General features: G+C 35.4%; 1 protein-coding gene across 1 annotated transcript; it reads right to left on the bottom strand.

The window, feature by feature from the left end:
- Positions 1 to 5840: 5840 nt before the first annotated feature.
- On the bottom strand, positions 5841 to 23500 carry LOC131536124 (adhesion G protein-coupled receptor E3-like). Its single transcript, XM_058768862.1, has 14 exons — positions 23389 to 23500; positions 22929 to 23249; positions 17652 to 17683; positions 17340 to 17417; positions 16994 to 17183; positions 10845 to 10961; positions 10543 to 10724; positions 10282 to 10443; positions 10001 to 10207; positions 9691 to 9923; positions 9420 to 9486; positions 9254 to 9345; positions 8997 to 9159; positions 5841 to 8488 (listed from the first exon to the last, which is right to left on the bottom strand). The coding sequence occupies exons 1-14, from the start codon at positions 23426 to 23428 to the stop codon at positions 8402 to 8404; spliced, it is 1971 nt and encodes a 656-aa protein (XP_058624845.1). The 5' UTR covers positions 23429 to 23500; the 3' UTR covers positions 5841 to 8401.

Here is a 23500-nt window from a genome sequence, read left to right on the forward strand (position 1 = left end):
TTTTGCACAGTCTATTCGCTCTAACCCCAACATACATGGATATAGCACAAATAATACAGTAAGCAAAATATCATTATATGCTGATGGTATCCTGTTATATATCACTAAACCTCAGTCTACTATTTCAACAATCTTAGAAACGGTCTGTCATTACGGTACATTTTCAGGTTACAGGGTCAACTGGTCTAAGAGTGAATTAATGCCTATAAAGGTCAGAGATATTTTTGTTCTCCAAACCTTCCCATTTAAAAGAACGCAATATAAACTTACATATTTGGGAATTGAGGTCACAAAAGATTTTCAGTCATTATTTAAAGCTAATTTCCCCCCTTTAGTGACTGAACTGCAAAATAATATTCAGTTCTGGAGATCCTTGCCCATTTCTTTAATAGGAAGGGTTAATATTATTAAAATTATCTTTCTCCCACAAATTCTTTATCTTTTTCAAAACATCCCAATATTTTTACCGAAGATTTTTTTTCGAACAACTAGATTCCATTATTATACCCTTTTTGTGGGATTACAAAGCCCATAGAATAAGTAAAGCACACCTTTGTAAACCCGAAAGCTGTTGGTGGAATGGCACTTCCAAATTTTGCCCTTTACTACTATGCTTGTCCTCTTCAGACTAGTATAATGTGGCTAGATCATACTGTAGCACTCTCAATTTGGATCCAAATGGAAAGAGAGGCATGTAGAGCATACGATATTGGTGCAGTCATACTGTTCCCTATGAAGATAGACAAGTCAGTATATAAACATAACTGTATAATTCATAGTGCAATTTGTATTTGGAAGCAGATCAAATCAAAATGCAATAAAGCCATTGTCTTTCCTGTTACCAATCAGCGGGAACCCTTCATTTACCCCTTCTACTATGGATGCTGCTTTTACAAAATGGAGGGACTTAGGTCTTCAGACTATTGGAAAACTATTCATCAATGGCACTTTTTCCACCTTTAGACAGCTGCAGGATAAATATGGTTTGCAGGCAAGTAACTTTTTTAGATATTTGCAGATTAGGGATTACGTAAGAAAGCACATACCCTGTCTTAATGAGGCTACTCCTGATAGTTTTGATGATCAGTTTAAAATTGCAGTGGGAGCAAGAATTGGGGGATGAGATATTCAGAATCCTGGGCTGATGCACTAGAGAATATTCATACATGCTCAGTCAACTCTAGGCACTGCCTTATTCAATTTAAGATTATCCATCGACTCCATTATACTAAAACAAACTTACATAGACTTTTTCCAGATGTCTCCCCATTTTGTGACAAATGTCAGACTGATGTAGCCACTCCCTTGCATAGTTATGTTCTTTGTTCTAAATTAATCTCATTCTGGACTGAAGTAATTAAAACTCTGTCAGATATTTTACACTGTGTATTAGAGCCTGACCCACTTCTTGTGATATTTGGAATTTCTGATAAAATCATGTCACTTAAAAAAATCTCAACAATTGCTGTCCTATGGACTTGTTGTGGCAAAGAAACTTATCCTAAGGTTTTGGAAAACGACAGAAACCCCATCAGGTAAACTTTGGTTGGAAGAAATGATTAAGGTACTACATCTGAAAAAAAAAAAAGTAGATTCCTGTTGGTAAACAGATTGGATAACTTTGATAAGATTTGGTCTCCTCTTCTCCTATATCTTGATAATGCAGGCTGAGTAATCATGCGGTGTTGACCGCACCATTAGTATGGCATGATTTAAGTCCCTAAGGGTGGGGAGGGAGGTAAGGGGTTGTTTTGTTTTGTTCCATATGTTTGTTCTGCTTGTATGTTCAGTTTTTTACATGTTATTTAGTTTTATTTTTCTTTCTATTTTTGTTTTATTTCATTTTGTTTTATGTATACTGTACATATAACTGAAATCATGGTATGTAACAATAACAATTGGATTGTTTCATTGAATACCTTAATAAAAGATTTAAATACGGAATGTAGGTTTTGCCTAAAAGTAACTAGAGGAATTGGTGGCACACAGGTAGTAATATGTAGGTTAAATGTATTAAAGAAATGAGCAGAGACTTTTAGAGGTTTTATCAAATGTTGTCTGTGATACAACTGCACGTGTAAATTAAGTCCAGCTGGTTGCCTGGGTATGTTTCACATCTGGATGGAGTAGCCCCAGAGTGCAATCTGGACAATGGGGCGGGGTGACACATTAAGGTGGGGTAATAGCGACACGCTCCACCCACCCCCAATTTCATTGGTTTATAATACAGCAGAGCTTATTGGTGTAGACGTTTGCACATGAGCATTCATTTATTTTTATGAATGATCTACGCTGTTTGGCTGTACTACAGAAATATTAAGTGCTAACAACAGCGATTTTAGTTAGAATCAATTAGCAAATGTGTGTTGTTGTTTTTTTTTAAACTTATGACGAATTAGTTAGATTAAGTGCCTATCAAACTCTTGGTGGCGGGATCTCCGAGTACTTCGGGCAGAACAGAGCTGTGTAATATGAGCGGCTCACGAATTCAGTCTGGGGAACAAATTCTTAATTCGTGGCCATGATATAGTCCTACCTATGCTACAAATAGCCTCACCTATGAGAAATATTAATTATGTTTCTGTGTGATGAACGTAAATAGTGGTCCTCAATCTCAGCAGGTGGGTCAAGTTAAATGATGTCACGTTAAACATTGTCACGTTAAATGAAGTCAGATATTATTGCACTTTTCACAGTACACGAAGCAGACAAACTTAAACATTGAGCAGTTTTAGCTGGGCGATGTTAATAAAAATGATCCGCTGTTTTGTATAATGTATATTTATATGTAGCCTATATTCTTTATTTTAGGATCGGTGGATAAGCAATAACTTAGGATATGACGATAATTCACTTCAGTAAGACATAGGACAAACCCGCAAATGGTTGTGACAAATAAGGCAATAATACCAAATAGTCCATCATCGTGAACTGGGGTTTTATGTGTGGATAATGGGAATAAAAACTTTGCTGAAACAAATGTATAAATATATATATATATATATTTTTTTTTTTTGCATATAGGCCTATTTTAAATGTTTTTGTTTACTAAAACAGCTGTTATTAAATCTGACCTACAGCAAATATTATTACTAATGTGCTTTAGCACGTATTTAAGCTATAAATGTTAATTATCTCTGCAATATTTTTATTTATAGCTACTTTTATATAGGCTATATGCACAAATTAAATTACTGGTTTTATGGCTCAATCCTTTAAAAAGAACCAGGAATCACTGTACTATATTAGGCCTACTGATTTTAGATTTTTAGTAGTTATTATAGTCTTTAATAATAATAATAATAATAAATATTAATCACAGAGGTGGTCTCTTTTATTCATTAAAAGTGCTCACGTACCTATTTCACAGATTTACAGCTCCGAGTGATTTAAAGGGGTGGTTTACTGGTTTTTATCTAGGCTTGATTGTGTTTATGGGGTGCAGTCTAACATGTGTTCATGCTTCGTTTTGTTAAAAACACATTATTTTTCATATAATTTACCTTTATTCCACACCGCTCTGTCCCTTCTCTGACAAACGCCTCGATTATTTCCTGTTTTTATGAAGCCCCTCCCTCAGAAATACGTGTGGGCTCTGATTGGTTAGCTGGCTCAGTGTTGTGATTCACTAAACCGCTGAGTGTGCGTTCTAAATGTCCCGCCCCTCAGCTCAGCTGCATGTGTTCCAGTTGTATTGTAAACAAAAGCGTTGTCTATATTGCTTATCAATTTGAGCTCAATTGAGACCCAGAGAATATTAGTGAAGAGGATCGCGCAGAACCTGTGCAAGCATGGCTCTTAATGATACACAGTAAAACCTCCAGTGTTAAATCAACACTCCCAGTGTTTATATAATCCACACTCAGAGTGTTAAAAAAGTAACACTGAAGCAGTGTTAAAGTTAATGAGATAATTAGTTTAGTAATTGAGTGATGATTGAACATTAATGAAGAACACCTGCTGTTAACAAACTGAATCACTGAAAGAAAGGAAACAAGAACAGAAAAAAAGAGACGAGAGACTTCAGCCACAGCCTTAGATGAAATCAACACAAGACAAAAGACATTAAGCGGTAACACCAGTGACACAACTCCAGGGGACCACTATTTTCATTATATCTTTTATAATATGTTTTTGGCATTTTGTTTTATTATGCCATTTATATCATATATTTGATAGTTATGAATAGACTTTTGTATTTTAAATGGTAGAAAATCCTGTTTTTTACCTCAAAATAAAGCACTTTTCCTCTGTACATGGCTGTGGGGACGAGCAGTTTTGTGGCACTTGGAATTCTATATAATTAATAATAATAATAAAAAAAACAAAACAATGCCACATTGATGGCTCAGGAAGGTGTAATTGTTCAAATAACATATTGTTTAATCTTAAAATATAAAAAAATTGTAACCCTAATGTGTATTTCAATTGTAATATTTCTTTAAAGTCTAGGGACAGAAAAGTGGACGTTTCTGTAGAATGACCCATATATATATGTGGGCGTTTCTTCAACTAGGGGCACTTTTAGCCTTGTGAAGTTGAATAATAAAAAAAAAAAACTTGTTCAAAAGTCACGTAACACAGTCTCATAAGTTTAAATAATTTGTCTAGTTTTAAAGTCTACAAGAGGACTTAGATTACAAGAGAAATTGTTCATATTTGACATTTTTCCGACCTGCAATGAACAAATGTCATTTCCACCACATCTCAATATACAGCTGTTATTTAAATATAGAATAATTTATGCCACTCAGATCATTTTTGTAACTAGTTTTCCCAGTTTTTCCACAATGTACAATAATTATACATTTGTCAGTGAGATAAATTAACTGCCCTAAGGACCAAATGAACTGAACTGAACTGTACACCTGTCACACTCTGAAATGTAATATTGGTTTGGGTAAGAGCTTATTAGAAAATAAATAACTTGAATTTTTATATTAAGTAAAGCATGATCTCATAAATTGTGGATACATTTTTAATATGTGATGAGAACTTTTTAAATATTTTTAAAAAATATGTGTGGTGATGGAAATGACAGGGTGTTGTGGAAATTACAGTGAATTAACATGAATGTAGAGAAACCACAGATATATTTATTAGAAAAAGTCTTAAACTCATCACACTCATTAAACTCAATTCACAAAGTCATTAAACATATCAATTGCACTTTGTAACCATAAATGTCATTTCCACCACAGAGGCAGTGTGGTTGAAATTACATTTCTGTAGTTTTTTGTGAAAAAATGGAAGATAGTTTCACTGATTAGCTTTGAAGTAATACTTAGCATTTCATGTATGAAAAATATTCTTATTTAACTTAAAATTTCTAGCTTTTTAAAAACACCCTTGAAGGTACAGCATGTTAGGAAATGACGTAGAATAAATATATTAACTGATCAAGCAATATTTACCTATTTTCTTCCATTTGTTGTTGATGAAAATTTAAATTCCCTACATGTCCAACATGTGCTCTGATGTCACCAAACATTTACATAGAAACCACCTAAACAATCTTTCACAAACTTTTTAAAGGGACATTACAGTGTTGTCGTGGAAATGACACCAATACTGTGTGACAGCTATATTTTGTATGAAAAGTAATATTGATAGTGGTCTCACATTAAATACTATAATGTATTTTAATTATTTTACTAGTGCTTAATTCAGGAACATTAATAGTTACCAGATAAGTCATATTTTTAAACTGTATTTTCATTGTTGAAGTTTAAAAGTGTGGGTGTGCGACAAGGAAAAAACAGTGATTTTGACACCTATAAGGAGGTTGAAAAGTATGAAAAAATCATAATAGAAAGGTAGTAAAAAGTTTTTAAGGTGGTTTTATTGTTAGTTTGACAAAGAGGAATTTGTCCAAAATTCTATGTATTTTTTAAAATATGACCAAAGAACATAAAAGTGCCCATAGTCTAAGAATCACCCATATATATATATATATATATATATATATATATATATATAATCACAGTACAATATTAAAGTAATATACTGTAAAATGGGCCTTTACAGAAGAAACAGTAATTCATTTGGAGCTTTCCGAGCTCAAAAAACAAAGACGTAATTGTAAAGTTATACATTGTTGCTCCCACACAACTGCATGTTTCCATACAAGCTATTTATTTCCCGTTACCATGCACACATGAAAGAGTTTGTACAAATTTTGAGAATTGTACAAATATGCTTTACACCCTCCACCAGTACTACTACTAATACTACTAATAATAATGATAATAAAGTTTAAAGAAGACTAAATAAAACAGTTCAGCAGTGAAACAGCTCTACATCATTAGTATTAACAGCTATAAAATAAGACTTAGTTCACACTGCAGGCTAAAGTGGCCCAAATCCGACTTTTTTACCCAAATGTGACCCCATATTTGATTTTCTTATGACAGTCTGAACAGCACAAATCTACTTTCTATCACTTTCATATGTGGTCCTAAATCGGATACATATCCGATGTTTTGCAATGCGACTTCAGTCTGAACGGCCATGCCACATTTCATGCGATTTTTACATCACTGAAATGCGACAGACGTCACAATTCTGCGCTGGAGGAGGCGGGATTAAAATCACAATGGCAGACAACGGTGATGTAGGTGGTCACTTCGTTATTTAGGCTCTGACAGCACATTAACTTAAAGGGGTGGTTTACTGCTTTTTTTCTTTGCTTGATTGCATTTATGGGGTGCAATATAACATGTCTTCGTGTTTCGTCTTATTATAACGCCTTATTTTTCATATATTTCACCTTTATTGTAAGCCGCTTTCTCCTCTGTCATTTGAACGACCGGTTGACTTCCTGATTCTATGAAACCACTCCCTCAGAAACAGGCAATGGGCTCAGATTGGTTAGTTGGGCCGGTGTGTTGTGATTGGCTAAACTGCGTACTGCACATTGTCCGGAAACTTCACGCCCATTACCTTTACGGGCGACAGTTGCATGTGCTCCGGTCAAATGTAAATAATGGTGTCAATATTGCCGTATCAGTTTGAGCCAGAATCAGACCCAGAAAGCGGTAATGAAGAGAGTCAAGCAGAACTTCCGCAAGCACGGCTCTTACAAACGTTTCTGAATGGAAGTTTGCTGTTGTGATTACATATAATTTTTTGAAGTTTGTACACGTTTGTCTTATACACACAAAACAGCATCGAACTAACTGGCTACTATAACCAAACAGCGTTGGCTTGTGTTTACGTTCTTGATCAAATCGAAAAATTACGTCATAAAGTATACTTGGAAAATACATTTACAAAATTAGTAAATAATTACAAATTCGGGTCCAAAATGTTTGTACGCATTTGTCATAAACACACGAAATAGCATTTAACTAACTGGCTACTAAAGCCAGCACTGGCATTTGTTTACGTCCTTGATAAAACTAAAACATTACGTCTGAAATTATACATGCAAATACATTTAAAATTATTAAATCTTACTTACAGGTTGTGGCCCAACAACTGCTGCCTCTGGTTTTAAAGTTGGTACCGCTCCATGTTTTAGTAATAGTTTCTGTGTGAATCCGGCACTGAACTCGTGTAGATTCTGGAAGCTGTCTTCCGTAAAATGCGCAGCACAGAGAGCTAAATTAGGATTGTAATTGTCAGGAACATAATCAAACATAAATTTTAACCATTGTTGACGAACTACAGCATCCGTAGGAAGCCCGAACACAGAAGACCTGACAGCTGGGTGAAAATAACACCGTTTCGACGGCATGGCTACAACTCTCCACTATAACTCTTCCTCTTCGACAAAGCCGCAGAACATGGCCTTGCCCCCTCTTTTGCATGTTCCGGAGGGAGGGGTTGATGCAAATTTAGGGTTTTTTTACGTATGCAACCCGGGAAGTATCTCGTTGTAGTCCCATATGAGTCCTTTTTGTAGGCATTAAACTTCCTGATTTTTAAAAGACGATATCTCCGCTTACGTTGAACTTTCAGCGCAGCAACTTTGCAGATACTGTTCATGCACCAACAGCAACATTACACACTATTTAAAATGAAAAAAGTGAAATCGCAGTAAACCACCCCTTTAAAAATTGCTAAACACGCGCTAACACGAGCAGCATCCATTTTTATTTCAGCAAACACAGTGCACTGCGTCTGACGTCATGTCTTCTTCTGCGTATGCAGGTCACTTCAGGGCCATATACGGTTCACACATGAGACTGATGGCAGTCGCATTTAAATTACAATGTGAACAACAGCGCAAAAAAATCGGATTTCAGCAAAAAATCCGATCTGAGCATTAAGACCTGCAGTGTGAACTAAGTCTAAGATACTCGGATAACATGTTTTTCTTTCATTTGCAGAAAGGATCTGAGACTATAAGATTTATCATACAAAAACATAGATTCTGTTATATAAAATCAGCTGTATATTAATGAGACTTGAGCGTGATGCTGTAGTCCTCAGTGTTGTTTGACACAGCAAAACATCTGAAGAACTTCCTGTACTGCTGCCTGACCTGGATGAGAATGAGACGAGAGGAGCTGAGTGACTTCATGAGATCAATTTACCCTCTGAAACTCATGAACCACAAAGTTTGTTTGGAATAAACAGGTAAGAAAAAGTGGCTTTTAGATACTAGAGCTGCATTTTTAGAAATACATATTCATGCTTTCCTTTTCTTCCATAAAAGTTGGAATGTTAGAATGCCTTATTAGGAAGAAAGAAAGAAAGAAAGAATCCAATGTTATTTTGAAAAAAAAAAAACAGAGCCTAAAATCTTGAAGTAGTTTTAAAAGCTTGGAGATCAAAGGCATTCTCTGTCGGTTTAAATTTGAATTTTTAACAGTTGGAGTTTGAATAGTTTTGGCTCATTTGAACATTCCATCATAAGAAGGAAATGGAAGAGTAACAGTTTAAACAAACCGTCTCTGACAATCTTTTCTAAAAGTCATGGATTACCAAAATTAGACCAGGACCTCAGTGAAAACATCCAGATTACACATGTAAACTGAGTAAAGTCTGACCCTATAATTGAAGACACAGTAGATCAGGAAGATGAAGGTTCCCTGCTGGGAGTTCAAGATCAGGAAGAGGATCTCCAGCACCTTACTGCCATTAGTGAAGAAACCCAGAATCCAGGGGCAACCAAGAACCACAAACTGAGCCAATGTTTTAAACACCATTATCCTGCAGAGAAACAGAGTTCATGTGAATCCTGCAGAGTTAGTGTGTCTTTATTGACTATGTGGTTTTCTATAGAGTGATAAAATAATAATGGTACTTGGTTTGTTTTATCTGTGAAACATCAGAATTGAGACTTTTAAGAGCTGAGTTCAGACTGATGAAGATCTTGATGAAGAGAAGTGTGTTTGACTGAAAGGTAAAAGAGTAATTAATCAACTTGTTTTCCTTTTAATATGAATAAAAGTCATGAGAAATGTGTTTACTGCTAGTATGACGCAAACAGGACCCAGAAAACTCCAGATGAAGCCTTTATCCAATTTAATCCAGCAGCTGTTTAGAGAAAAATCATTATAACAACTGAATGAATTTGTCAGAAAGACATTTCAGGTGTTGACTGGTGAAATATTAGATTTTAATTTTGTATGTGACGCTGATACAGCCTAAAATTAAGTCACAAAGTGATAAAAGTCACAAAAGCCCAGAGCTGCTTTATTTCCTTCTAATCAAATTAACTTAAAAACAACAACAACTCACTGTTTACTGCCGTAGCCTTCAGGAACCAGACCGACAGACACACACACCACAACCAGAGCAACCACATATCCAATCACACACAGGAATCCATTTCTAAGCACCTCCCTCTTTTTGGAGCTGATCTGTGATAGGTTCTTCACACAGATGAAGAGCAGCACAGCTTCAATGAACATCCACACAAAGCCGGAGAGAAAGAGGAAGTGCAGAAGGCCTGAGATCACGGCACACAACACCTGGAGACCATGAGAGACGGTTATGATGATTCTCAGTGAGGCTGTGCTGAGCTGTAGGGCTCCTTCATCATTCTCACCTGCTGAGGCCGTATGAGGCTCAGGAACCGCTGTGTGAGCAGGAACAGAAGGTGAGCCAGCAGAAGACTGATGCAGATGTTGATTCGAGCCACATTATTCACTCCAGGACTCCACTGACAAAGGGCAAAGGTCAACAGGGCCAAAGTGAAGAACACCAGCCCCACGATCACACAAACCAAATTCAACAGATCCATCAGTGAGTCGCTCTGAGAAAACATGTCAGAGAACATGAGTGCCACATCTGTGCTGCTCTTCAGTGTTCACTAGAAATGTTCTGTACCTCTGGTGGGCGGCTGGTTTGCATGATGAGAGCGAATGTTGACAGATGAACACAGGAACACACAGTGTAGCTGCTGTTGGTCTTTAAAACAGAACAACCATCTACAATCCACTCGCTGATATTCCAGTACACACAGGACAGAGAACCGTTGGGATCAAACTCCTGCAAGAAGAAGAAGAAATTATGAAATCACCGAATATTAGATGTTTTCAGAAGTTCATCAGTTCTCTGGTTTGACAAAAGCACATTTCAGTCTCTCACTCTGATGTGTCTGAAGGTGAAGTTGACTGGTTTGGTGAGTGTAGTGTTGGTGGTTTTGGGAAGAGTAGCTGAGATCACAGTAGACATCATGGTTTTAGTCATGTTGTTTGATGTGTTGAAGAAGTCTGGCTTCAGTAGATTCTCCATCGTGTTGTAGCTCATGAAAGCCACAGCAGCTGATCCTGTGTGACAGAAAGAGAAAAACAAACTTGCATTAAATGCTTTGTTACAATAACAACAAAAGCAATCAAAAAAGTAAATGTGATTGTTTATCTTTTTTTAAATCTAAACATTTGGCATACTTTCTTTGTTGTTCTTGGCGATCCCAATGAGATCGATGTCCACAGAAGTATTTGTCGTGTCAAGCTGAGGGATTTTATTTAAAATGACATTTGGTCCAACCATGAAGACTTGACCCTCTGTTAAACACAAACAAGCAGTGCTATTTAATTCAATAATTTACTTTGAAAAAAAAAAAAAAAATATATATATATATATATATATATATATATATAAATAAAATAAAATAAATAATAATGACATTAAATAAATAAATATAATGATCATTTATTATTGTTGGGTTTTTAATCTCTGATTTAGTTTGAACTTTTCAGGTCGACTTTAATCTGCTATGTGAAAAAATTTATATGTAAAAAAAGTGCTTAGATGTTTTGATTTTAGGGACATTTGGACCTCAAGTTAAGAGCTGGAGCACTTGAGTATACAGTCTACTGTAAGATCTGACCTTTGACCTACAGATGCCCTAAAGTTAAAGGGTTTAAAGTTTGGTGTAACAGAATACGTTGACATGCTATATATAGATAATAAATATACACAGTACATATACATATATTATGTAAACAAAAACTTTTATTTTGAATGCGATTAATCGCAAAATAATGTGTTTTTTTAAACATAATATATGTATATGTACTGTGTATATTCATTATCTATATATAACTACACACACAAACAGTATATGTTTGAAAATATTTACGTTTATATATTTATATTTTCACATTCTTAAATTTTATAATATATATATTAATATATTTAATATAAATATAACATATTTTTCTTAAGTATATACATGTATGTGTTTGTATTTATTTATACATAATAAATATACACCGTATGCACATATATTATGTCAACAAAAATGTTTATTTTAGATGCGATTAATCGCGATTAATTGTTTGACAGCAATATTTTTTTTTTCAAATACTGTACATTATTGTAGGTCTTCTATGCCCCGCCTCTCTCAAATGCGTCATTTTCTACAAAGCCCCTCCTTCCAACAAGTCTGCTCTGATTGGCCAACTGACCCAGTGCATTGTGATTGGCCACACACCACAAGCACGCATCAGAAATGTAACGCCCCTTAAAATAATCTCAAGCTTCAGCTTTCCAGTTAGTTTTATCAGTTCAAGCCTGAGAGGAGAACAGAGTCGTGTAACAGACAAAGTAGTCAAATTTCCATCCAGTTTTTGCTCTGTTTTGTTATCGACAAAGAGAATATGCTTTAAAAAAAAACTTTGTGAAATTTGCCGTCTACAGCCTGTTTCCATCCAACTGGCCTTTTACCGATAAAATGGTGTGTGTGATGACGTCATCCCTAAAAAAAACGAATTGTTGTATAAGTTTTGGTTTGTCGCAAAAAAAAAAAAAAAAAGTTTTTGTTTAAATTTTACTTAATTTGTTTGTGCTGTTTTACTCATTTTGAATGGTTAATTTGTAATCATCTCATTTGATTAATTCTAATCAATTTTTATGTGTTGAATTTAATTTATAATATTGCTTGTAATCTGTTGACACAATTTTATTGAGTAAACATAGTGTATCATTTTTTACAGTGCAGTGTTTGTCTAATGAAACCAATATTTTCGTTTAAATTTTACTTAATTTAGAGCAATACTCTCATTGCGTGCTGTAGTTTCACAGGATTGGTTATTGAAAATCCAAACATATAAATAAATAAAAAAAAGTTGTTTTGAAGATAAACAGGTCAGCTCCTGACGATTATCTCATCATATGAAAACAGCCATTAGCTGCTCGCTGAACAGCACATGCATTGCTGTAGCGAGAGATCTAACACAGGAAGTCAAGGGTCAAGAGCCCAACTAAAGCAAACACTGACCTCCATGATGGTGGTATCATTTTAACCAATAAAATATCAACATCTGAGCCGCTGTAATTTTCAGTAACAGCAGGTGTTCATCACTAATGCACAATCATCATTTAATTAGTCACTTAATTATCTCATTAACTTTAACTCTTTGAGGACTTGGGATTTGACTCGAGACTCATTTGTTACTTGAAAGGAATGACTTGGTTCCTCCTCTGGTGAAATCAGCTGCTGAGTTCATGGGTGGAATAAACACATGGCAGGACTTTTACTTTCTGACCCCTGGACTATCCACTTCTGTCTGTAATATATCTGCTTGTTTTACACTCTTTGGCCACCAGGTGGTATTGTGAGCAAATGAAGCCACCAGAAATTAACCCTTTTGTGAACCAAGCTTAATGCTTCATGAAGCTTCATTTCACCATCACTAATACACATCACATCACCTTTTTCACAAATTCATGTTTTTGTTGTTTACATGGAGATGATACAGGCATCATGTTCAAAAGCTTGTGTTTTCAGGCCCCCAAAATGGAGTTATTGAAGACACCTGATGTTAACAAACAGAATCACTGAAGGAGAAAATCAAAAATTCTAGGTTACCATTATAGTGGTAATTACGGTGGCTTAGTTGGGCTCTTGTCTTGACGCTTGACTCTTCAGCGTTAGATTTTGTTTGGTTTCTGTAATTGAGTTAAAAAATAGTTTGATAAGCAAAGAAAGAAGGTTATCAAGTGATGATGGTCAAACGATTTGAACTTTTAAACTCATGTAGAGCCTGATGTATGAATTAGATTTGCTTTTATTAAAGCAGTTCTGTAGTTATACAGGATAAGACTTGGAATTGATTTAATAAAAAATGAGTACAAAACAGCGTTTCCAAGCACCGGCTGCTAACTGACTGTTTGGAATTATGAATATGAGCATAGTTCGTCTGTTAATATTATACACTTTTTTTGTTTGTTGTTTTTTTTTTTTTTTTTGTTACTCAGATGCAGGCAGTGCGCTGCATGAAACAAAAAAGTGATGTAGGTAAAACCACCGCATAGCCGTTCTTTAGAGTAATGTTAGATGCATGTTGATTTTATCAGACGATGTCATGATTATAAATGAGAGTGACTCCTGGTTAACATTTATTAATGGGTCGTGTTTAGTCACTATTTAGTGTGGAATTTTTGTACAATATTTGCTCATCATGACATTCTAAGGGCAATCTAAGTCAATTTACTGCAGTTTTTCCTCTCTCAATCAGTAGAAAATGTGGTTAACACCCGGTCATGCATGAAAAAAGAAAAAAAAAAATACCATCATATACCGTGAAACACGTATAATTTTGAAAAATACCTTGATATAAATTTTTGGTCATACCGCCCAGCACTACTGTCAACACTCCCGTTTTTCCCGGGAGTCTCCCGTATTTCACACCCATCTCCCGCCCCACTCCCGTTTTGTTATTTCTCCCGGGAAACTCCCGTAATTTGTATGGCCCAAATCTACTTATATGAATAATCACATCAATATTTTATTGCAAGGTTGTACAGTTGCCAGATCTTGTATGAAACCATTTGTGACCTCAACATGGCAACCTACAACCCAGTTGCGCTGTTGATTTCTGCGCAAGTAGTAGACACGGGAAGTTGGATCTAGTATCAGTGGTAGAAATGGAAGGAGAAGAGTCAGGTGGTGCTCCAGGGAAAAAAATAAATAAATATTAGTGTAAATTCAACAACAGCTGCAGGGAAGAATATAATTTCTTGTCCTGAAGCCATGTAAACAACGCCCACGCCTTTTCAAAGTGCATTGCACTAATTTTAATATCGGACACGATGGGAAAAACAACATATCTCAGCATATTAAATCACAGCGGCACATTCATGTAGCCGAGGCACAGAAGGGCAACACACAGGCTATAAACACATAATGTTAATGTTATGTACAATGTTACAATGTAATGTAGGGCTGGGCGATATGGCCAAAAAAATTGTCACAATATTTTTTTTTTTATATCAGTTGATATCGATAATTATCACGATAAATGTCAAATCTTTATTTCTGTCAAATTTAAAGGCAGCTTTTTGCTCCTGAATGAAAGTTGTAAAAACCAGACAGTTAATTATGGTTTTAAGGGGTCCAAATGCGTTCTATACAACTCTCATTGCTGAGCTCAACCGATGGTTGAAGTGTTGCTTTTCTTGTCTGAGTGTAACACTGATAGGGAATGCTTTGATCAGCCATTTTTTCAAGAGATAGGCCGGGTCACCAATTACATATAGAGGAATCCCCAAGCCATTAATGTGCCCTGAGTGTTAAAGCAAACAAATAAATAAAACATAATATAGTATGTTTATAAATGATGATTGTGCGTTAGTGATGAACACCTGCTGTTATTGAGATTTACAGAGGATCAGATGTTGATGTTTTATTGGTTAAAATAATACCACCATCATGGAGATCAGTGTTTGCTTTAGTTGGGCTCTTGACTCTTCACTCCTTGTGTTAGATCTTTTTCTGAAGCAATGCGTGTGCTGTTATAAAGCAGAGAGATCAGTGCTGTGCAGTGAGCAGCTATTGGCTGTTTTCATATGATGAGATAATCAACAGGCCTGTGTACATCCAAAATAATTTTTTTTTTTCTTTTTCATTTATTTGTTTGGGTTTTCAACAACCAACCATGTGAAACTACAGCATGCAGTGAAAGTGTTGTTAAACCTACGTAATGCATATAAATATTTAAACTCCAGTGCTATTTAGACACACACAGACATCGAGAACCAGCATATGAATATCAACAATGGTGACAATCAACAAAATGCTTCATGCTGCAATGCATGCTGGGTAACACCATAGCAAAAACTCCCATCATGCACTGCAGCATGAATAATTATTGCCACCATTGTTGAGGATCGTATGATAAGTGTTCATGTTTAAAAAGCCTGAGTGATATAGTTTTATTCTTTTTCCAATATTTAAGCATTATGGTGACATTTGTTTAATGGGATTTCTCTGCAGTTCTGTAATAGCTAGATGTCACCCAATTTTGTTGAAAAGTTTAATTTCCACCATTTCTTGTTTGTGTATTCAATTTTTTTTTTTTTTAAGAATCTCATAATTTAATGTAGTTGTATTTTTCAGTGTAAATTATTTAATTTGCTAATGTATAGATAATAACAATCACATTATTATAATTTAATTTATAGATCAAATGTAAGAAATGAAAGTTAATGAGATTAGTGGGAAAATGCCCTCTATAAATAAATAAAAATAATAAAAATAATAATAATCCTTTGGATAAAATATAAAAAACATGCAGATTTATAGCCTATGTCACAGCTGATAGAAAACCGATGAGAATATTGTATTAGAATAAATCATCCCAGTCAGCACGTGAGCATTAGATGATGTTTTATTGTTTTGTTTGACTTTACCATCGTGGTGAGTAGTGTTTGCTTTAGTTGGGCTCTTGACCCTTGACTTTATAACATCATATTTTTTGGGGCTGCCGTAACTGTGTTTGTAAAGCACATTTGTTATGGCAAAGAAACCCAAAAAGAGACTGCAACCAGGTGACATTGGTTCGTTACTGATGATAACAGCGCAACTATCACCTAGATTCAGTATGCAGTCTTTGTGAGAAATTATTAATCTAAAGTTTTTATAATAGCTCTGTGATTATACAGTATGGGACCCAGCAGTGTCATAATCAGTTATGAAGGATTTTAAAAGCATGGTAAGACAAAAATTTTGAACTACTGTGTCATTTAAACACAAAGAGAGACATCAAGAATCAGTGTATGAATCTCAACAATGGTGACAGTCAAAAGCTTCATGCTGCAATGCATGCTGGGTACCTAGTCTCTGTGCAGTGAGTGCACTTTGACCTCACATTAGTATGAGCTCACAGTGAGGACGCTGTGAGGTTACACTTTTAGCTCACTGTTACCTCACATTGTGACCTCATCACGAGTATCCTGGGAGCTCATGGTGACATCACTGTGAGATCAAATTGTTGACTGGGATAACATAGCTGGTAAATTTGATAGCTGATAGCTATAAATGCCTCGTTGTCCTATTTGTCCTCATTTGGAAGTCGCTTTGGAGAAAAGTGTCTGCTAAATTACTAAATGTAAATATATAAGCTCGATACCATAGAGCCCCCCCCACACACATAACAAATCTCAATTTAACCCTTGAATATAGTGGTACATTTTTTACAGTGCAATTAAACAGTTACTGTAGCTGTATTTGCTGCTGTCTAGACTAAATAAAGTCTCTGATATCATTTACAATCTATATTTCATCATCAATGATAATTTTGTCTTCACTTACCTACAGCAGCAAGAGTAAAACTGACGTTGCCACTCGTGTCTGTCGGCTTGACCAATGTAGAAATGAGTTTCTCGCTGGTTTTTAACATGCGGTTTCCATTGGAGGCTAGTTCAGTTGGGTTTGCTGCTGATGATGACTCTAAAATCTTTTCTGAAGTGTTGAAGGCCACAGTCAAAATGTCCGTCACAGTCTAATTTAATGATCAGAAAATTACAGTTCAAAAGAGTTACTGTACATGTAACTGTTAAGAAAGCCAGCCAGCACTGCTATGTCAGGCATATATCATCTAAGTTAGATTTGATGATTTGATGATTTTTATCTTGAAAATCCTTGATCAGTCACTTACATTCAAAGGAAGCACTTGAGCTGTAATGTTCTCTATCTGCTCAAGAAGATTTTGAAAACATCCTCCAGAGGTCTGACTCTGAAATCACAATTGAGCTTTATATTGTAAATAAAATCATGTTTAATCATGTTTTGCAATATTAATAGCAAACAAAAGTAAGTCTGTGCATGTAACCATCAACAATGAATAGAAAAGCACATTAAAATTTCAAATATATGCCAATGCACATCTTATTGCACTGTTCTTCTGACTATATTTGATAGAAGCTTTGAGTCCAACTCTTAAAACTTCAGTTTCAGAAACAAGACTTACGGTGCATACTTCTGGCAGAGTTATAGTTATAGCTGCAATGAAAGAAATCAGAATGAAGACAATATTAAAACAAAACAGCAAATTATATAGATGTCATTCGTGCAATATTATAAGAGCATATAGATCAAAAATAATTTTTTTATCTAAAAAGTCCTGTACTGATTGTTTTCTGTCTCATAACAAATAAAATAAAAATAAAAAACCTTTGAGTATTAGTATAATTTTTATTAGAGGCAAAGCACTGAAGGTGCAAAGGCACCTGTTATATTCTGTTAGTTTTCTCATATATATATTTGAAGTATAAGGCTCATCTCCCATTGGTTTACATGGAGAGGGTGGGGTTTATGACCTATACTGCAGCAAGCCACCAGATGGCAATCAAAATGTTTTGGCTTCACTTTTCAGGATGTGTGTGGCACACTTGGGCTGTATTCAGCCCCGACAAAACAGTGCAAAACGTTTATAAACGGAAACGGCAGGGCATTGAACACCCTGTTCTGAAGATGCAATAGTTGCAACTATGGCAGCTGAGAAGGTCTTTGTGTTCTTTTTGAAGAATTTTCAGAGCCTGATGAAATCGGTATATATACGTGTTTAATACTGAAAAATACACTCAATGTTACAGTCACTGCCCTTTCCGTCCAGAATAAAAGAGAACATCCCAATCGAGTGAAGGGATTTGTGGAAACTGTGGTTCCTAATTATTGTGATCCAACACTTGCCTCACATTTCAGGATGAAAAGACAAACATTTCAGGTGAAGGATAATCCACTTCTTACCTCCGAGACTGTGTTATGATCTATATGACCTTATTATTTATTGTGAGTATTAGGCTTATCATTATTGCTGATCACTGTTGTTGTGCTATGATATTGTAATATTTACCATTATATAATCAGAGGAGCATAGAAAAGTTTATGAAAGTGTCACTCCACAATACAATAGCAAAATATATAAATATAAATAGTATTTTTATGTTACATTAATCAGTGTCTAGCACACCTTCCTAAGGAAAGGATATGGACCAGACGACATTGCAATTACTACATGATATTTAGACAGACTTAAAGAAGTTCCAGATCTATACTTGTGCTCTTATTATTTCAGTTATATTGCCTTTAATGTAAATAAACGTGCAAACAATATACTTTCTCTTGTGAATTTATTTTGATGTTAATTGCATTTACTTACAAATTCATCATCATGCTGAGCTTGAACGTGCCCTTAATTTTAGATCATGTGCACAGAAAGGGAACAGCATCTCTTTCTTTTAGTATTAAGCTCAATCTTTACAGTGAAAGCCCTGCACAAATAATTCCATATTGTAACTTATTTAGGGCTGAATTCAGATCAAGTGAGCCATCAGTGTCACCGGCCCGCAGGTGGGCCCAATGGCGCACTTTTTTTTTCTTTTTTCTTTTTTCTCTATCACATATTTTAGTAATTTTTATAAATTGTATATAATGTGAAAACTTCTTAATTTATCCTGTGAAAACCATTTTTAAATCGGACCTTGCATTACCATGGAAATGGTACTTTTAAATCTTTCAGCGGTCTCCTCCTCTTAGTGTGTGGAGTCAAGTCTCATATTACAAAATTACGGTATTTGTGTATGTATTACGGTGTTTTAGAATCATTTTCTTTTTATCATCTTGACAAAATCCATATCGTCGGAAAGGTCTGGGTCTCAAGATTCCATATTTGGTGGTTTATTTTTTGATAGATGTAATATTGACAGAGAAATTTGTAATAGAAAAATGATGTGCACCTGGTGGCTGTTTATGCTATAACCCTCCCTAAATAAAGGGGGGGGGGGTTGGAAGAAAAAATTGCCACCATAATTGTGGTCATTATTTGCTTTAGTTGGACTCTTGAGCCTTTTGCCAATTGCAATTTTGTTTCACAGTAAACATTTGTGCAATGCTGATTCAAACCTTGAAGTAGTAGATTAGTTTATACTTTTGATGAAGGAACGTGCTTGGTTTAACTCTGTCTAGTTTTAGTATTTCTGTCTTCGGTCTTTGAAATACATTTGATTATTAAAAAAATAAAAGATATCTTATAAAGCAAATGACACCATAATGCTTCACTACTGAAATAATAATTAAAAATATATATATGTTGTTTAGGAAGAGCCTTTTAGACAAGAACATTAATCATATGCTCCTCAACAGTGGCGACAATAATTATTCATCCTGCATTGCATGATGGGACTTTTTGTTGATTATCGCCATTGTTGGGATTCATATGCTGGTTCTTACATTTTTTATACGCGTTGCATAGATTTAAAATTAATTCACCGTAGCTATTAAAGAAACACTTTGCTTGCACACTGTAGTGTCACAGGATTGATTATGCAAAACCTGAACATATAAATTAAACAAAGAAAACAACAGCACATGCAGTGTTACAGAGAAAAATCTAACACAGAAGTCAAGGGTCAAGAGCCCAACTAAAGCAGGCACTGATCTCCATGATGGTGGCATAATTTTAACCAATAAAACATCAACATCTGATCCTCTGTAATTCTCAATAACAGCAGGTATTCATCACTAATGCACAGTCATTATTTAATTAGTCACTTAATTATCTCTTTAACTTTAACTCTTTGAGGACTTGAGATTTGATTGTGACTTGAAAGGAATAGGCTTGTTTGGGATGAGCTAAATCTGCGCAGAACCGATCACCGGTGATCACTGCAAGATGCATGCCGGTTAGAAAAGTGTCAGAGTTACGTCCGCCTTGCTCTGATGTCATGCTGCCATGCGCCAAAAAACTCTCGCGAGGTGGTTGTGCTGGATTGAGCAGTCGCGCGCAGTTGCTCTCCACCGACTGCGCTGATCAAAAGCATGATGGGAAACGACTGACTGACGACACAGCTTAATTCTCATTGGTTCAGACAACCGTGATGCTGCGTTCTCTTCTAAAATGTTTTATTTTTTATCTGATTCCATGCTATGTATTTAAATTGTGCATGAATATCCCAAACACTATGACAGTGTGATCTCTGTGTGAGATATGTGATTGTTGTCATATTTTCTATAAAAATCTAAAATACATGTTTGAATTAAAATAAAAATGGATGATAAATACGGCTTTCATATGGAATTAAATAGCAAGCACTTTGAGTGTCTTGTTCATCATATTTATATTCATATAAAAGCAACAGAACTGAAATTATATCATGTTTATCAGCAGCACAGTGCATGAGTGAGAATAACGCAATATCTGCCTTTGATCTCGTTGGTATCTGTTCCACTTCGAGAGGACAAAACTGTCCGTCTTGACTGTGTTTATTTCACACCTCCCCTCACCGCAGCCGCCTACTCTCGCCTACATTTTAGGCGAGGCGAGGTACATCTCAAACAAGCCTAATGACTTGGTTCCTCCTCTGGTGCACAGTAAAACCTCCAGTGTTAAATCAACACTCCCAGTGTATATATAATCCACACTCATAGTGTTAAAAAAGTAACACTGAAGCAGTGTTAAAGTTAATGAGATAATTAGTTTAGTAATTGAGTGATGATTGAGCATTAATGAAGAACACCTGCTGTTAACAAACTGAACCATTGAAAAAAAGAGACGAAACGAGCAGAAAAACAAGATCTACAACTGACTTCAACCACGGCCTTAGATGAAATCAACACAAGATAAAAGAAGACATTAAATCTCTCAAGATCTCAGCAGAGGATGATTAAACAACTCCACAAACAGTATCACCTGCTTCACACGTTACTAACCAGATTGACTTTAGATGTTGATGTTTTAGTTTTGTTTGAATTACCATTATCGAGGTCAGTGTTTGCTTTAGTTGGGCTCTTGACCCTTGACTTAAAACATTACAGTTCCTTTGGCTGCCATAACAGCGTGTTTGTTTAGACATGTTAGTTATGGCAATCAGGTGTCGTTGGTTTGACTTCTATAAAGAAATCACCAGCATTTAGTGATGCACATAACTGTTTTCATGCAGAGCATTGTCACTGAGTGACTAAAATTTATTTTGTTCACATAAAATATAAAGCTTGATCCATCAGTTTTAAGATTAATCTGGAAGACTTTTGAAAGTAAATCGGCACTAAAAGGTTAAAACTGCATTATCATACAGACATCAAGACTCAGCATATGAATCTCAACAATGGTGACAATCAACATATTCAGATAAACAGATACTCTGTGAACATTACAAAACAAGCTACTAAAAGTCACAACAAAATAGCAAAACAAAAGGAAATGGTAAGAATAAAAGAAAATACTAAGACAACTGCATAATTTATTCATGTCGCATTGCATGCTGGGAGCCATGGATTAGTTTTGATTGGTGCTCCCAGAATGCACTGCAAAATGGAGCTTTATGTTGATTTTCACCATTATTGAGATTCATATGCTGATTCTTGAAGTCTGTGTGATGAAGAAAAGTACATTTTCAGTGCAGAATAAGTTTCAAAAGTCTTTCAGATTAAACTTTCAGGTCGTTATTTACAGAATCTCAATAACAAAGTTAACTAATAAATCTATCAGTGACTATACTCCAAATTAATTCAGTTACTCAAGCCACTATACGCTGATTACATCTTTATAAACGTAACCAACTACTGATCACATTTTCGCTCGGCTTTTTTTCTTTTCGCCATAACTAACATGTCTAAACAAACACGCAGTTATGGCAGCCAAAGTAACTGTAATGCTTTAAGTCAAGGGTCAAGAGCCCAACTAAAGCAAACACTGACCTCGATAATGGTAATTCAAACAAAACTAAAACATCAACATCCAAAGTCAGTCTGGTTAGTAACGTGTGAAGCTGGTGATGATGTTTGTGGAGTTGTTTATTAATCATCCTCTGCTGAGATCATGAGAGATTTAATGTCTTCTTTCTTGTGTTGATTTCATCTAAGGCTGTGACTGAAGTCAGTTGTAGTTCTTGTATTTCTGCTCGTCTTGTCTCTTTTTTTCTCTTTCTTTCAGTGATTGAGTTTGTTAACAGCAGGTGTTCTTCATTAATGCTCAATCATCACTCAATTATTAAACTAATTATCTCATTAACTTTAACACTGCTTCAGTGTTACTTTTTTAACACTCTGAGTGTGGATTATATATACACTGGGAGTGTTGATTTAACACTGGAGGTTTTACTGTGTGAAATCAGCTGCTGAGTTCATGGGTGGAATAAACATATGGCAAGACTTTTACTCTTTGGTCCCTGGACTTTCCACCTCTGTTTATTATTTGTTACAGGATTGATGTTGTGGGTTTGTGAGTTTGAGGGTCTCAGTTACTCACCTGTTAAAATGTTCAGATTCACTTCAGTGTAGGAATCTCCACTGATATGGATATCAACTGCACAGTAGTACGTCCCAGAATCCAATTTACTCAGATCTCTGATGGTCACAGTGAAAGCTGCTGCTCTTGTGTCGTCATACAGAGAGAATCTTCCAGAGTCAACCCATTTGTTTTTAGTATTAGTCTTGATTAGGTCTGTGCACACTGACCACTGTCCTCGACAAAAATACTTTGCATGTGCTGTATATTGTCTATCATATCTGCATGTGATGTTGACTCTTTCTCCTGAATATCCCCTCACACTGATGGAGCTCAACACACCTACAACAAACCAGCATCTTAATACAACAATAATATATTTACACAAGACTTGCTTTCAAAGTTTTTCAAATCCATTTCAACAACATGAGTGAAGTCTCTGTGGTGTTTTTAGTGATTAACTGTGAGTTCAGATTCTCACCAGGAATCATCAGCAGAGTGAAGGTCCAGATGATCTTCATTCTTCTCTCTTATTCAATGATCTTCTCTGTTGTTATTAGATTCAGTTCTTCTGAAGCTCTCGATGTGTGTTC

Source organism: Onychostoma macrolepis, chromosome 01, assembly GCF_012432095.1.
Source record: "Onychostoma macrolepis isolate SWU-2019 chromosome 01, ASM1243209v1, whole genome shotgun sequence".
Taxonomy (NCBI): domain Eukaryota; kingdom Metazoa; phylum Chordata; class Actinopteri; order Cypriniformes; family Cyprinidae; genus Onychostoma; species Onychostoma macrolepis.